Raw genomic sequence first — 15,858 nt, forward strand, 5'->3', positions numbered from 1 at the left:
AAGTATCAAAAGATTCCCAAGCGCCGCAAAAAAAAAACAACAAAAAACAAATCCCATGCATTTTCACATGAGCTGTTTTTTCATTCAAGACCTAACACTAGCCAAAAATAAAACAACAACATATGCTATTAAATTGCTCATGCTTAAATAGGCTTAAAATGATCAAATTAAAATATACCAGCACTTTTATTTGCGACTTGAGTTAGAAAAACAAATTTCGAAATGTTACACTACATTTCGCTTGTAAAAAATTCAAACCGCTAAAAATCAAATTTGAGCGTGAAAAACTTTTGAGACACTAATAAAAAAAGAAAACCAAAATGACGTGTATAAGCATCTTCACCGCGTTCATTAATTCATTGACACTTGAACCGAATGTCAACTTCAGGTAATTTAAGACTACTGAAGGTGTTCTGACCTGAAATGGTTTGTCTAGATTGAACAGGTACTCTCTTTTGTCACTAGCTATGCTGCAGTCTATGTCTGTGTCACTACTAGCATTGATCACAATGAAAGGTAGTCTGATCACTGTGCTGGGGTCAGGCGGTTGGCCACCATTGGCCGCCTCTTCCTCTTTGTTTTGCTTCACCAGGTTCTTGAAGGCTACGTGCTAAAAAGGTCAAGTCTTGGACACAAAATGAATCATCTTCAAGACCATGGCTATATATTTTAAGATATAAAATTAAATTGAAGCAACAATAGAGAAATGAACAAATCATTTAATACGACTTCGTTTAATACTGACTCCCCAGGATAGCAAAAAAAAATTTGCTCGCCAATACTATGTATTTTTGGGGTTCAGCCTATCAAAAATATTACCGTCTCCTCTCATAACAATAAGATATATAATTCGGAGTAATCTCACCTGTAAAATCAGTTCTTGCAATTGTGTCTTTTTTTCCATGATCCTCTGAAGCCTTTGGTCTCTTTCCAGCTAAAACAATTAGCACTCATGGAAGAAATTGCTTCCTAAATTTCAACTGGGAGCTTAGCAGAATGCCTCAATACCTCCAGATTCTTCAATTCCTGGGCTGAGTTAGTTGGCAATCCGATCCACTTGATCTCTTTCTTGTCCTTCGAGATAATGTTCAGAGCCATCAGCACATTGAGCGCATCATACACACGTCTGCGCACATTCTTCTGATCATACTGCTACAAAAAAAAAACAAATCTGGCTCAGCTGCAATTCTATTAATTTAGTCAGTTATACAAAAACATATTTCCTTTCTTATTTAAGTCGTATCGCTGTGAGACTAGTTTAAAAAAATCTAACTTCGGATAATAAGTCACATCGTATTTTGAGAAAACAACGCACCGCGCCACATTTGATCGATCAAGTGTTGAAATTTATAAGAGTTGTTCTTCTTTGTAACACTTGTTGACTCTTTTATAAAGTCACTATTTCAGAAAGGGGCTCTAGATTTGAATTAGTCAACTGTCGATTGAAAAAATATGCGAAAAGGTCACATCTATCCGTGGTTCTTCAGCTTTGAGATTATCACCTGCACGAGAAACTTTTTCTGGGTTAACTGTTTGTCCATGGGTATCTAAATCTTCCTACCTGTTCGGAAGAAAGTGTCTCTAGTTTTTGGTTTCCGAATAACTCCGAAACCAGTTCATCGGCCACTTCGTTGTAAGTGGTCACTCCCTTATGTTGCACCTTCTGACACACCTTCATGGCGAAGTGTCTCAGTCCCTTCCCCTTGCTGTCGGAAGGAGTCGGCGACCAGGTGCCACTGAACCGCATCTGTTTCCTAACACGAACTCTCATCACAAATTCAAATGATTCGTGAAAGTTACATTCGATTTCCCGTCAACTGCAGAAAAACATCTAATCAGTAGGCTACATTTTGACTTCAAACTTAAATACTAAATATTTTCACATGAGGTCTCTTTTTGAGTTCTATGCACTAATTAGAATTTATCTGCCAATAAATAACTTCGACGATGCGTGACTGTATCAGAAACGAATGAATTAGTGACTAACAGAGAACGCGGATCCTCCTCGAACTCCTCTGCGAATCTCTTCAGTCTGTCCTTATCCTTCGTAGCTCCTGCCCCAACTGGCGTCCCCTTTTTAGATTCACCATTCACACTCTCACAACCACTTCTGCCATTTGAACTGACCTGAAACACATAAACCTGCGCGAGTATCTGTCACTCGTGATTTAAAAAAATTGATTGAGTAAAACAAGTCTTTCAATGACAAAGTGAGAAACTGCTATCAAAACTAAGCATTCCATGCGCCACACAAGCCGATGATTTATTGAAATTCAGTAATCGAGTTGATAGTTATAATTTTTACCTCATCCTTGGTCTTCGATACTAGATGCCCCACTTTCGGATCTGCCAAACTTCCACTTTTCTCGTAAATGCCACCCTGAAGAATTAAAATACGACCTTATATTAAACCTCATACTCTGCATGTAAGTCAAAAGGCAAAACTTTGTCATCAGATTTCAGTCAATTGTACTTGGTCCGCACTAAGTTTCAAAGCTACTAACTTCCTGTGCGAACGTCTGCAATCCCGCTTCTTTAATGAACTGGTTCAAATTACTCTGGAGTTGGTTCCTTGCAGTAGCCGCGCCACTATTTAGCACCCTGTACTGCCTCGCTGTGGTCACATTCCCTACCATCTTTCTCCCGTTTACAGAAGACGTCACACTTGAAGAAACTGAAGAAGCTTGGTAAAACTCAACAATTGCGGACCAAATACAAAAAGTATTTCAGTTACTAATAATAAGAAAAACCTAATTACTCAATTTTAACTTTGTCGGCCAATAACTAACGGCAAAACAGATGAAAACGTTTTGTCTTCAATTCCAACAATAGAGTCGCCTTAAAGCACCAAATATAAATAGGAATCGAATTTATAACTTGGTCCTCGATTGTTCAACTTCACCAGTGGCTTCTCTGAATGTCGCCGAAGAAGAAACTGCACTTGATACTACTTTGTAAATCCTTGACTGCTTTTCACCATTTGTGACTATTGCATGAGTAGATGGTGTTTGTAATGATATAGGAGATACAACGACAGGCTGTGGTTGAGTGATACTGATTGTTGATATTGGATTAGAGGGGCTTCCGTTCAAGTGTCTGTCTTCATGCGAAAAGCAAGTTGAAGCCGCTCTGGTTGTTAATTCGGAGAAGCCTGAAACAGAACATCATATACTGACTTTATTCCATTCAAACATACAAACAATAGGCAAGTGCCATCTCTATTCTCACATTTTTTTTACCTATAAAACGCTGTTGTAATTTTGCATACACTATGGGTCCAAATTTTCAGCAATTAAAGATTTGACATGAAAATTATTAATTATGCTTAAGATAGCATCGACCAAAAGAAAGATAAACCATACCATCATCGACATTGTGTTCCGATCCCAAACTATCTGTATTGCTATTATCCATGAGCTGATCTGAAAAATTCAAAAAAATTAAATGCAATTGAGCTCGCATAGCGCTATAATGAGACGATAATTGACCTTCTCGATCACGTTTCTCTCCTATTTAATCCTTAAAAAAATCTTACATGACCTGTAGCCTCTTTGAAATCACAGAATCTTTAATCGTTGGCATTTTTTTGATGAAAATCAACGAAATTTGAGATAATGGCAACGGCGCACTTTTTTTTTTTTTTTTTTTTTATTTGCCCCCGGCCTGCTCAGTGCAGGACCAACCGTGGGGGAGGGGGAGATGTCATCCATTTTGCCGCAGCCGGTCCCACCTTGAGGAGGCGGATGACACTGGGACCCCTCCAGCCGTGACCGAAGCGGGATTCGAACGCATGACCCTCGTGTTAAGAGAGATGTGCCTAACCCACTTGACCACGACAAGCAACTGCAAAAACGGCAAACAAAACCTCTAAAAGCGGAAATATATATCCCATGTTTAATGAAACACTTAAACGTATACTTCCTTCTTTGATACTACACAGCAAAAAGCTAGCTTGATTAAAGCGGATAGTTAGCTAATGCTGTTCTATAAAATTTCGCACAAAAGTGTGCAACTTGGAAAAAGTAGACTGGTTTTAAAACACCAAACTTACTGATGTACGCTCGTTCCCTGCATTTAACGCGATGTTCACGCGGATTGGTCGCTGCGTTATGTTGTGATTTGTATTACGGTTTTAGGTAGGTGACATCAGTGGTCTTGTTCAGCACTTTTGTTTAGATGAACCAAAAGTTCGTTTGGTTGGTTTCTTCGTCCTGTCGCCCTATATTGTCCCCATATTTCAGTTCAAGGCCCGTTTGTATTACCAATCTTCAGTAAATGTTTGTCTCAAGTGCTTCAATTGGTTTGTTTTCGGATCACTGTGAAGGCCTTTTTCTCTGGCAGGCAACCCAGAAGGGGGCCTAGTTATCATATGAGCTACGCTGTTACCTGAGCGCAAATGCGGCAACCTAAATGTGGTCTTCTTACTAACACTTCTGTGAGATATGTTTGTGATTTATCGAGAGTTGGCGAAGTTGTTGCTGTCCTTGTACAGTGCTTGCCACAAAAAACATTCATTTTTCTTTTGTGGTTCAAGTAGGAGCTCAAGTATGAATTTAGACGGTTAATGTGCCCAGATGGAAGTTTAATAGAAATAAGTCGACCGCCTTTTGATCCTTGTTCAACCTTTTTAACTTACGGTGTTTTTGCTAAGTTACTTTGCTGTTACTGTAGCGAATAGATCTGAACACATTAGCGCAATCAATGCTCTTCAACGCTTATAGGGAACTCAAACAGGTTATTTTGATTATATTCATCTAGGTACCTTCATATTCATCGCCATAGCGATATGCCACCGTTGGAAAAATGTGTGTAGACTCACGAAGAAATGTCGCACCGGGTTTGTGTTGACGATGACTACAAACGGCTAACTACTTTGATAGCATCTCAGCCCAATGGCCTCATATGCTACAATCAGTAATTCTTTGAAGCATCCCAATCATTACTCGGTAGCAATTTGATAATGATGTTTCGTTTCGGTAGTTTTGCGTAGGAATTTCTGATGTTCTTGAGGAAAACAGCATGCTATCAAAAGTAACCCTAAAGTTTGTCGGCTCGATTTTGAGAGGAACAGGGTGACCATTGATTGATAAGTGTTCGTCATAACTCACCTCTTTTTTCCTTGTTCTAAAAATGGTTACTCACAGTTTGTCAACCGAGAGTGTACGATTCTGCGTATTAAGGTGAGGGTTGTGAGTTAAGCTGTTTGACAGCACTATTGATGTTTGTATAGTATTGTCATCAGCGTAAGTGATTATCTATGTTACGGTTGGGGATTAGTAATAGTACTCGTTGACATTTGCCGAGATTTAAAGGACAAAACTTGGTTGTTCGTAAAATTGAATTGATTGATTAGTTGTTAGTTTCTTGGTTAGATTTAGATATTTGTTAGTCAAGCTCTGACTAAAAGAAACAGTAAACAGTAGGTTGAATAAATTTACATCTAACAAGCGACGTATATAACATAAGAGTGAACGCACACAGTGTGTCACTCGATAAGGCCAAACCGGTGACCTTGAACCAACTGGTATATAATTCAGCTGCATGGCTGCAAAAGAGCATGAATTAAATGAGGTAAAAGAGCATGAATTAAATAATTTTTTTTCTTTTATCATAAACAAACTGCACCCCTATAGCATTATATAGATAGCGCACCTATCCCGCAAAAATGCATGGTGAAGAAAATAATGAATACATATATAAGTTTTGAAAGTGATATCTCAACAACGATCAATTTCCGTCTTGAGTTTTATCAAGTGAGGAGGAGAATGGCGCCTCCGGCGAAGCCAAATGAGAACGGTCCCGAATGAGTGGCCGTCGTTTAGGTGACTGCGAAGATGGTAAAACACTCTGAGGGTAAGTCGTCAGCCTCCTTTTCCAGTAACGTGTTTTCTTCCACCGATTTGACAGTGTCGTAAAGGGTCGCCCAAGAATTGCGTAGCCTTCTTACTACGAGATGAGGTCCTTATAGTCTCCTGATCACGCACTACAGGTTGAGCTGGGAGAGAAAGAGATGGGTACGACTAATATAATTCTGTGTGTGCGCTATTTGCGGGTTGAACTGGACCCTCAGGAACGACGTCGTCGGGTGAAAAAGTCTGCGGACCTGCAATCGTGGTTGCAGGGTCAACGGGCTGAGTGATTGGCGGTAGAGAGACATGAGTATCCATTGGAGTGGTTGCAGGGCCAACGGGCTGAGTGATGGGCGGTACAGAGACATGAGTATCCATTGGAGACTGGCCCCGGGTGGATGAGTCGCCAAACGAAACTGGCAGTAGATCGTCATGTAACCGTGGTCGCTTCTCCATTGGGGTAGATTTCCGAACCGCCTGCAAAGTGTTTTGACCAGAAGGACTCTCACTAGACGAATCATTAGTGAGATCCAGCACCATCGGTTGAGACACACTAGTGTCTACAGGACGTTTCTCAAGCAGTGTCGGATGAGACGAACGTGTAACTGGTTTCTTACTTCGTGAAGATGGTCCTGAAGCTTGGAGACGATCACCTAGTGTGCTGTGGGTTGCTGAAAAGTTATTACTGAAGTTAGGCTTAAGACAAACATGGTTTTTTCGATAAACTTTTCCCTTGTCAGTAACATACGTGTGATCAGTGATGCGAGTAATTTTGAATTTCGCAAGCTTAAAAAGAGGTTTGCCAGACTGACGGTCTATAATTTTTCGAAACACTTTCACGCGGTTAGGATCGGATAAAAGAAGAGTTTCCAATTTACTTGTTTTGGACTGTCGACGGGGTTGAAGAGTCGGTAAACGACGAGCATTATCCTGAGCCCCTGGAGGCGTGTGCGTGTTAGCTGAACGATCTTCAGCAAAGCAGAGTGTTTTACTAGAGAGGCCTGTTTTTAGTGACTGAGCCAAATCTGAATGGCGACTCGACAGCTCTTGGAGAACCCGCTTTCAATCCATCCGGCGGAAGGTTTCTTTTATGCTGTGTCCAATTGTTAGCAGCCCGAGTTAGATCCGCTAGCTCTTTGTAAGGCTCACTCTCAGCAATATTTCCCTCTAGTGAGAACATGGGGTTGAAACGCGGGGCAATCTGAGGACTAAGGCTGCCTCTGGGCACCACCATGGCACGATCACGACCGTAGTCCTGGCTAGCGATTTGATCCGGTGTTAAGAGGTTGCGCTCAAGTCTTTGTGCTGAAGTATCAAAATGAACTATATTATGAAAAGCTTGTGACCATTCAGTATTGGGCTTACGTCCGAAATACATTTCAAAAGGCGACTTCTTAAGTACAGAATGATTACTCATGCGAACGTCTTCAATTATCCGATGGAGTATTTCTTTAAATTATCAAAATTAGGATCAAGCTGCTCCGTGCCCAACTTGCGTTTTATAGTCTGTATCGTACGTTCAACAAGACCAGAACCTCGATGGTCCCCAACGGGAGAAAGGATATGTTTAATACCTCTACTAGAACAAAATTGTTGTACTAAATCGTTTTTAAACCCAGAACCATGATCAGTCCTAATAGAATGAGGTAAACCATGAATTCGGATATAAGATTCAAGAAAATTCTTAACCTTTTTAGCCCCAGTGGTTTTTGTACTAAGTACGGAAGGATATTTCGAGAAGCGATCAATAGCTACTAAAAGGAATATCTTCATACCTTTGTCATCCAAAATAGGACCAGCAAAGTCTAACTGCAATTCCTGATTTGGCCCCGTTAACTGAGGTAAAGATTGAGCGGTATGAAAAGTTTTAACAGGCTTTAGGTTCTTACCATACAATGTGCATTCGCGGCACTTCTCGCAGGTATCGACAATCTGTCGGTTCAAAAACGGCCACCAAATGTACTCTGAGGCTGACATCATGGCCTCCTGTCCCGGATGAGACCGATGAAGGAGGGCGAGGACGGCTTGCCTCAAAACTTCTGGAATGGCCAGTTTATTGTCGATTATCACACAATTATTTACCACCGCTGCTTTGGGCCAAAACTGAGCCATGTAGGTCCCGAGTTTATTGAAACTGGTAACGTCTTTGTTGTTAATAGCCCGTTTCATCGGGCCCAGAAATCGATCTTCCTCCGTGAGCTCAGCTAAGAGATCGGCATCGAATAACCCTTGTAGTCCCACAATTTCTTTCTTGGACTTTGAGATAATAGGTTTTCCACCGTTGATGGCAAACACACCAACTTAAGCAGCAGTATGAATTTTCCCCGGTCTTGATAATCGGCACCTCCTCATGGCCTCCAAGAGTTGGCTGTGTCCCTCCTTTCTTGAGGCAGTCCTGGCAGCAACAAATCGGGTCTTCGCCGCACGCTCTCTGGTCCGATTATGTTGGCGGACCTGATCCAGACGAGAGATTCGTCCTACTTGACGAGATCTTACTGTAGGGCGTGGGCTCGGCCGTCTAAAGTTAGGGGAACTCAAAGTGAAATTTTCTACAAATGAGAGGAGGTCTGCTTGTTCCTCCATCGAGTTGTGTGAAAGTTGTAAGTCAGTAGGGTGAGCTTGTTGAGAAGGTGGTTCGTCGCCAGTTTGTTGAGGAGCGGTATCTGGTTGTACAGTAAAATGAGATGGATTCATGTTAAAGTTATGAGATAAGTTGAATGAATGAGATGTTGATGAATGATGAGATAAGTTATGAGATAAGTTTAATGAATGAAATTTTGGTGAATGAAATAAAGATGAGAAGAAAGAGTTGCGACTATCTTTTAACAATTCAGGTCGGAGACAATAATTCAAAGCCAGCGAAGCCGGTCTACAATTATTAATTAGCATACCGGTTTCTGATTGGTCAACGCTGGAACAGCATAACTCGACGCCCTCACTCGGTGAGAGACTGAATGCGCGAATTTGCATAACGTGATTTGATTGGTCGAGAGAGCAACTTGATTTCTGAGTTAGAGGCACAGCGACCTCTTGCGACGGGAAACATAATTTATTGTCCGAGCAAACTATTTTGAATGAATTAATAAATGACAAGGCCGAATTAAAAGACTCAATAGACTTTACAACAAAAAGCTCATCATAAATTGACGACGCTGGAGCTGAAAAGGTTGGATAGCGAGACAAATAGTCCACAATGCCTAACGTAACCCCTGGGACATGAATAACTTCAAAATCAAACGGTAACAACCGGTCCGCCCAACGCGAAAGGCGCGACTGGTAGGACTTGTTAATATAGTTTTCACTCAGTGCCGAAATATTGGCTTTGTGGTCGGTTAATACTTGAAAACGATTGCCCATCAAATACGTGCGAAAATGTTCGCACGCCCAAACAATCGCCAACAACTCAAGTTCATTCGTACTATACTTCGTTTCAGCATTATTGAGAAAACGCGAGGCAAACACAGTTGGAGCCCAAACTCCCGGCTCGATCTCCTGTTCCAGGCATGCTCCTAAACCGTTATGACTCGCGTCACATTTTACACGACTTTTTTGAAAAGTCATAATGGAACAATTTGGGAATTTTAGCCACCAGATTGATGATACTCTTGAAGGCGTTATCTTGTTCCTCCCCCCATCGAAAAGACTGTTTGTTACATGCCTTTAAAGATTCTTGAAAATGAACTGTTTAAGTATGTAGGTCAGGTATAAATCGTTGTAGATGATTTAACGTCCCCATAAACGAGCGAAGCTGTTTCAAAGTTTTGGGGGGTTTAAGTGATTGAATCGCGTCAATCTTTGAAAATTTTGGAGAATACCCGTTCTCATTTATTACATAACCTAACCAAGTTAATTGGTTTACTGAGAATTCGCACTTACTGAACTTCAAAGCCCAGCCTTCTGCATCGAGTCGCTGCATCACTTTCTCGACCAAACTATTATGTTCTTGGACATGTCCTTTGTGACTACTAGAATGTCATCCAAGTAACAGATTACTCCTTCCAGTCCTTGTAAGGTACAATCCATCACCTTCTGAAACTCGGTCGGCATGTCAGTCAACCCATAGAACCCCGTCTTAAGCCGATAGGTCCCCGTAGCATCCCCACACAAGATATTGAAATTACAATGACTACTGGTAACTGATGACAACGGTAACTGGCTGAAAGCATATTTCAGGTCTAATGAGGTAAACCAAACCTTGCCAGGTACGTCTTTAGTGATTAATTGAGCTGCCGAATCAATAAGCTCATGAAAATTAGGCATCTGGTATTTATTCTTCCAGATCTGTGCATTCATCGGTTTAGCGTTTAAGGCAAGTTTAATCGAGCCGTCCTTCTTGACTGTCAGTACAATAGGTGCAATGAAATAATCGGTCGTACATTTATCCAGTTTCTCAATGTGACCCTGTCTTACCAACTGTTTGATCTCACTAGCGAGTCGATCCTGGATATGAATCGGGACTTTACGTCCTTTAACTTGGCGCGGTACCAAAGGATACTTAAAATTGGTAAACACTTTGTGGTTTTTGGATCTTCCTAATCGACTAAACACATGCGCATATTTCTTGGCGAAGAAAGAACTCCAATAGTCAGAGGTCGGATCTTGATCCTTAACTTCAAGCTGCTGAACGTGTTCTGCCCTCAGTTGGGTAGTCACCACACCCAGTTGATCTTGCAGATCTAAACCCAAAAGATTTCTTGTTCGGTTCTCGGAAACAAGCTTCTTCTACTTTCCAACCATTGGAGGAGATCGGTAGGGAAACTGAGCCGAGAAGGCGAATCGGTTTTTTATTGTAATCGACATACAGAGTATCTATAGGGAACCGTGCAATATCTCGGAATTGGAAAGACGGGTTACGCTGAAGTATTAAGTCACAGGTTCGTTTGTTGAGGAACGAAACCGGACTTCCTGTGTCTATAGTTGAGTAAAAGAAACTCTGCCCAGTACACAATTGGATACTAAGGCAATATTAAATCGCAAGTCCGTTTATTGAGAAACGAGACCGGACTTCCAGTATCGACAGTTGAATAGAAGAAACTCGACCCCGTACGCAGCTGAATACTGAGGCTTCTCGGTTTCCCTTTGTTTGACTTGAGGAGCTCAATACTATCTATCCTGACAGCACTTTCTAGCTGCAGCACGCTGTATTCCGGTTCACTATCATAGTCGGCGTCTATGAAGTTACAATCGATTGAGAGGTCTGTCACTTCCTCACTATCATCGACCAAGTTGACACGCCGTCTTGATGAATTGCAACATTTGGCAAAGTGGCCTCGTTTCTTACAAAGGTTACATGTAACCTCTCGAGCTGGACACAACTTTCTGTGTTCCGGGCTAAAAGAGTTACCACAGAAATAGCATGCTTTGTTGCCTTTGTTACTTTGTGTATTTGGTCGATTGGAGTTGTTCTGAGGAGTATTTCGTTTTCCTCTATACGACTGTATTGAGAAAGTGGGCTCTTGTTTAACCTTTATAGTGCTGGAAGACTGGTTGTGCGGGAGTAGTTTTTGAAACTGAGCCGACGTGCTAGCCCCTTTTTCACTCTCCAAAGCGAGTTTAAAAGTATCGTCCAAGTGTACTTTTGCCTTAATCAATTGTTGTTGAACATCTACATCACGGATTCGCCCAATGAAAAGATCTTTCAGAGTATCCCTCTCTTGAGCACGCGGCCAATTACACAAGGCTATCTGAGCACTGAGGCGAGCGTAAAAGGAAGAAAAAGTATCGTTTTCCAACATGAAGATAGTGTTATACAGTTTAATACGCTCAACAGTATAATCGCGTTCTATCTTGAATAATGTTTCGCAAGCATTGTGAAATTCACGAAAAAGGGTAACACTAAGGTCCGTATGCGGATAGGAGTCTGCGAAACGTCGTTTCCCTTCGTTTCACAAAGCGAAGAACAACCGTGATTTCAGTCGGGCCTCGGCTTCGTGATAAAACCAGTTCAGGCTTATCCTAGGGCCTCTTCGTCTGAGCTCGATATTCAACTCATTAACTCGACGAACTGCTGCCTGATTTCTGAGGACTCGGGCATTGGCCTCCGCAGCGTCTTCCGTTTCACCGCCAGTTTCAGCTCTCGGAGGAGGTTCGTCAATGACCTCCGCGGGTTCTGCTAATAAATCCTGAGGATTTATATTATCTTTCAGCCCAACTGCCAGGAAGAATTGTCCAATCCAAGATTCCCAAAGGAACGGCAGATTGATCGAAGGTTTTGCCCAAAAAGGAGGAATACCTAAAAGGTCAGTCCTGTCTTCATTCACAGGAACTGCTGGCTGCGCCATGACATTTGCCGAGATTTAAAGGACAAAACTTGGTTGTTCGTAAAATTGAATTGCTTGATTAGTTGTTAGTTTCTTGGTTTAATTTAGATATTTGTTAGTCAAGCTCTGACTAGAAGAAACAGTAAACAGTAGGTTGAATAAATTTAAATCTATCAAGCGACGTATATAACATAAGAGTGAACGCACACAGTGTGTCACTCGATAAGGCCAAACCGGTGACCTTGAACCAACTGTTATATAATTTAGCTGCAAAAGAGCATGAATTAAATGAGGTACTAAAAGTCGCCTCATCACACTCGTGTAGATGTTAAATAAAATGGGTGACAGCACTACTCTTTGAGGCGCAACTTGTTTGATCTTCCGACGTTTTGACTTGGAGTTTCGGAACTTCAGACACAGAGACGAAGCTGTGCTTCGAAAACACGACCAAAAGGCCGCTATCAAGTGACATAAGAAAAAATAAAAATAAGCCTCGAAAACTCGAGGCTTAGCAAAAACTCGAGGCTTAGCAAAAACTCGAATTAGCAAAAATCTGCGACCTAGAAATTTGAGTCTAACGCACTAACCATTCAACCACGGATGCCTAAAATCCCCAAAAAACTAGCCACCAATAACGCAGCTACATTGGCTAATAATTTTCCAATTCGATGCAACAAAGTAGCATCAAATACAAAAAGATACAATTTTGCATATAACAAATCGCAAATCAAAAACCACATTATGTATAAATTATGCATTCCAAAAAATTGCGAGATATATTAAGTTAGAAAATTTCTGAAATCGAGCTTTTTATCGTTGTACTGCTGTTTAAAACAAATAGCTTTCTTCGGTTCACTTGATGGATTAAAAATGCATCAACTGTGTAAACTTATAACTATTAGAATGTCAAAGCACATGTAATCAATTAGCTATGAAGGTGCAACAAAATATTCGATGCAGAAAATATTGATGCTTTAAGCCGCAATAATATTTGCGACTTAGGTTGGGAAAAAAAGTTCGTACTATAACACTTTGCTTCGCAAGTACAATAAAGGAACCTAATTTGCAGATATGCGGATATCCATATCTTGTTGTTCGAGATGTTTCATATCAGGTACGTCGTTCAGTAGCGTTCTATGTTCAAACGAGTCGAATCCCGCATTCAAATCAAGCGCTACTAAAACAAAACAAGAAAACTCTGGAGGACGTAAGTTTCAACTCTCCAGCCATTTGGTATCCAAGGAACATAGAACTGAAACAGTCGAAAGCGTGATAATTAAACATCAGAATAAATTATAAATTTTGCAGTTAAATATTGAACGTGAAATTTATCGACGAATTTTTTTCATAAAATCTTAAGAAGTTTTGAAAAGAGAATTTTAGGCATCCTTACAGCAAATGAAAGCAAAACAAGAAAAAAAGCATTGTCACAAAAACATTGAAAATGAGGACCCCAATTTTGGCCAATTCATAACAATCTAAATTGCCGATATCCTAGCGAAGATCACTTAAAAAAGAAATAAGAACACGATAAAGAGAACCGGAAATGTTTTTTGAAATTGGGAAAAGGCACTGGAAAAGTTTACCGGAAAAGGGAACCTAGTTTTTTGAAATTCTTTAGCCTCTGAAGTACCATGGTAGATAAATACTTCAAAATCGAAAGTAACAAAAATTGAACCATTTTTTACAAAAAAAATACAAAACATATGTATCACAGAAGCGAAGCTTCACTTTGCAAACACAAGCATAAAAATGGCAAAAAGGTTTTAATTTTGTAAATATGAATATTCAATTTAAGCAAATTACCTAGAAAAAAGTGAACTCGCGATATAAAACAAACGCTTAGTTGTACAAAAATATGTTAAAAAAATATCTACTTTTGTGGTAAAATTTAAACCTTTTACCATTAGTCGATGTCGAAATTTGAGCTTATGAAGACATAACATTGCAAACTAGGCCAGAAAAAAAAGGTGCGATGAAATGCGAAACCTCTGGTTATATTTTTAGCAAACGCCGCATATTTCTGGAACTTTTCCAAAATGAAGGAAGACCCCATTGATCCGAAAAAAATGCCCTACAAAATTGTTGGCATAAAAAATAGAATTTCGAAATTTTAAAACTTTGAGATCTTGCAACAATAACTGCCTAAATATATTTTTTTAAACATCTACCTTTTTTTGCCTTTGAGGTGACACAAAATAAGGTAACTAACCCTATAAAACATAAGCCGAAACTGTTTCAGCTGAATACACTTTTAAGCGAAAAAAAAAACAAAAAAGAAAACAGGAAAATATACAACGCCAGGGCTGCTAATTTACAATTTAAAAAAGAAAGAAAAATAATAATTACACATGCCTCAATTTATAGAGCGAACGCATTTTAGCTAGTATACAAAAAAAATCATTCAAAACATCCGACCCTTCCCAGGTTCGAACCCTCTTATTTTGTTGCGGGTCTCCTCCCTACCTCTATGCTCCAGATCCATGATGTCTTGAAGCTAAAGTGCTGTTTGTAATACAAAACTGCTCGATCCGAGCGAAGCCCTGAATGCCCTGACTGCCTTATAAGGTCTACGGAGAAGTAAAACGTGAAAAAAATAAATGTTTACTTGAAAAATATATATATATATTTTTTCAAATTTGAGAATTTTGTGAAAATCATCCACGCAAACTACAAAGTGATAAACTTCGCTCCTAGTAACAAATCATTTACGGAGAATAGGCTTCCTTCAACCAATTTGGAACAATTTTCAAGACGGATTAAATCTCCGCTTACGCGTTAATAGCGCGAAATATATCGCGCATTAATTTTCCCAAAGTGACAAGAATTAACAAAAAAGATCACAGGTGGAATACCTTTTCAAATTTAACCTCAAGACAACAAAACCTTTTGAATGATATTTAAAAATTCCGTCAAAAATGGCTAGATAAAAAATCGAATTTTGTCTGAAGAAAAAAACCACCCCGAGCACAAATATTCCGTTACTTTCGTTACGAAAGTCTGAAGAATAATTGCCGGTGTTAATAACCTTAGCATTGGCTGTACTTAATAGCTAGTATTGATCAAAATGAACACTTTCGAAATGAACACATTATTTCGCAACAATATTTGCGTCGCAACAATATTTGTGACTTCGGTTGGAAAAAATAGATAGTTCACACTATAACACAATTATGCTTGTGTACACAACAAAACGGTACAAGTGAGATAAAGTGATGGTTAATATCACCTAAGCAAAAAATGGGAAAATTTTACGGCACTGTATTTTAGGGACCCTGTTAGTTTGTTGGGAACCTACTATTACACTTGTCCCACAAAGATTAATAGAAAATCGTGAACGAACTCACTGAAAAAGAAATCAAACTAACTTATCTATCGAGAAAAATTTGAACCAAGAAACTTCTTAGAGAAATTTCTTTTTCAAGCAAAACCAAGCATCACGATGTTTGGCGATATGCATTATTTCGTAATAAAGCCCTTTGTCAATCTAAACTTGAGCAAAATTAAATACTTTTCAAAACACTCTAGGACATGAACAACAGAACAATTTCACTTTTTAAACAAACGTATCGTCTATTGTGAGAAGTCAGTCGTTGAATCGCCAACCATCATTTGAAACAAATGAAAATAGCTTTTTAACGTTATCAAAGCTATCTGGAAAGAGCTATGTTATTTTCATATCCATTTGAGATATACGAAAAAGTAATCCAGCGGTGAAGATACACTTCGTGAACGCAAGCGAGAAAACA

The 15,858-nt window shown here is 39.8% G+C and overlaps 1 protein-coding gene across 2 annotated transcripts in view; it reads right to left on the reverse strand.

Annotated features, from left to right (window-relative positions):
• LOC134839138 (transcription factor Dp-1-like) overlaps positions 1–15,858 on the reverse strand; it is a 367,543-nt gene that overhangs the window by 19,693 nt on the left and 331,992 nt on the right. Inside the window, exons 2-10 of one of the 2 annotated variants that reach the window (XM_063854585.1) lie at positions 3,363–3,424; positions 2,903–3,151; positions 2,505–2,674; positions 2,306–2,380; positions 1,988–2,127; positions 1,562–1,754; positions 1,009–1,152; positions 866–934; positions 419–610 (exon numbers count right to left, since the gene is read on the reverse strand). In XM_063854585.1, coding sequence (XP_063710655.1) covers positions 419–610; positions 866–934; positions 1,009–1,152; positions 1,562–1,754; positions 1,988–2,127; positions 2,306–2,380; positions 2,505–2,674; positions 2,903–3,151; positions 3,363–3,414 — 1,284 coding nt within the window. In that variant the 5' untranslated portion in view covers positions 3,415–3,424. Of the gene's footprint in view, positions 1–418; positions 611–865; positions 935–1,008; positions 1,153–1,561; positions 1,755–1,987; positions 2,128–2,305; positions 2,381–2,504; positions 2,684–2,902; positions 3,152–3,362; positions 3,425–15,858 lie in introns of both variants that reach the window. The other variant, XM_063854584.1, reaches the window with a different exon arrangement.

This window comes from Symsagittifera roscoffensis, chromosome 2, assembly GCF_963678635.1.
Source record: "Symsagittifera roscoffensis chromosome 2, txSymRosc1.1, whole genome shotgun sequence".
NCBI lineage: Eukaryota > Metazoa > Xenacoelomorpha > Acoela > Convolutidae > Symsagittifera > Symsagittifera roscoffensis.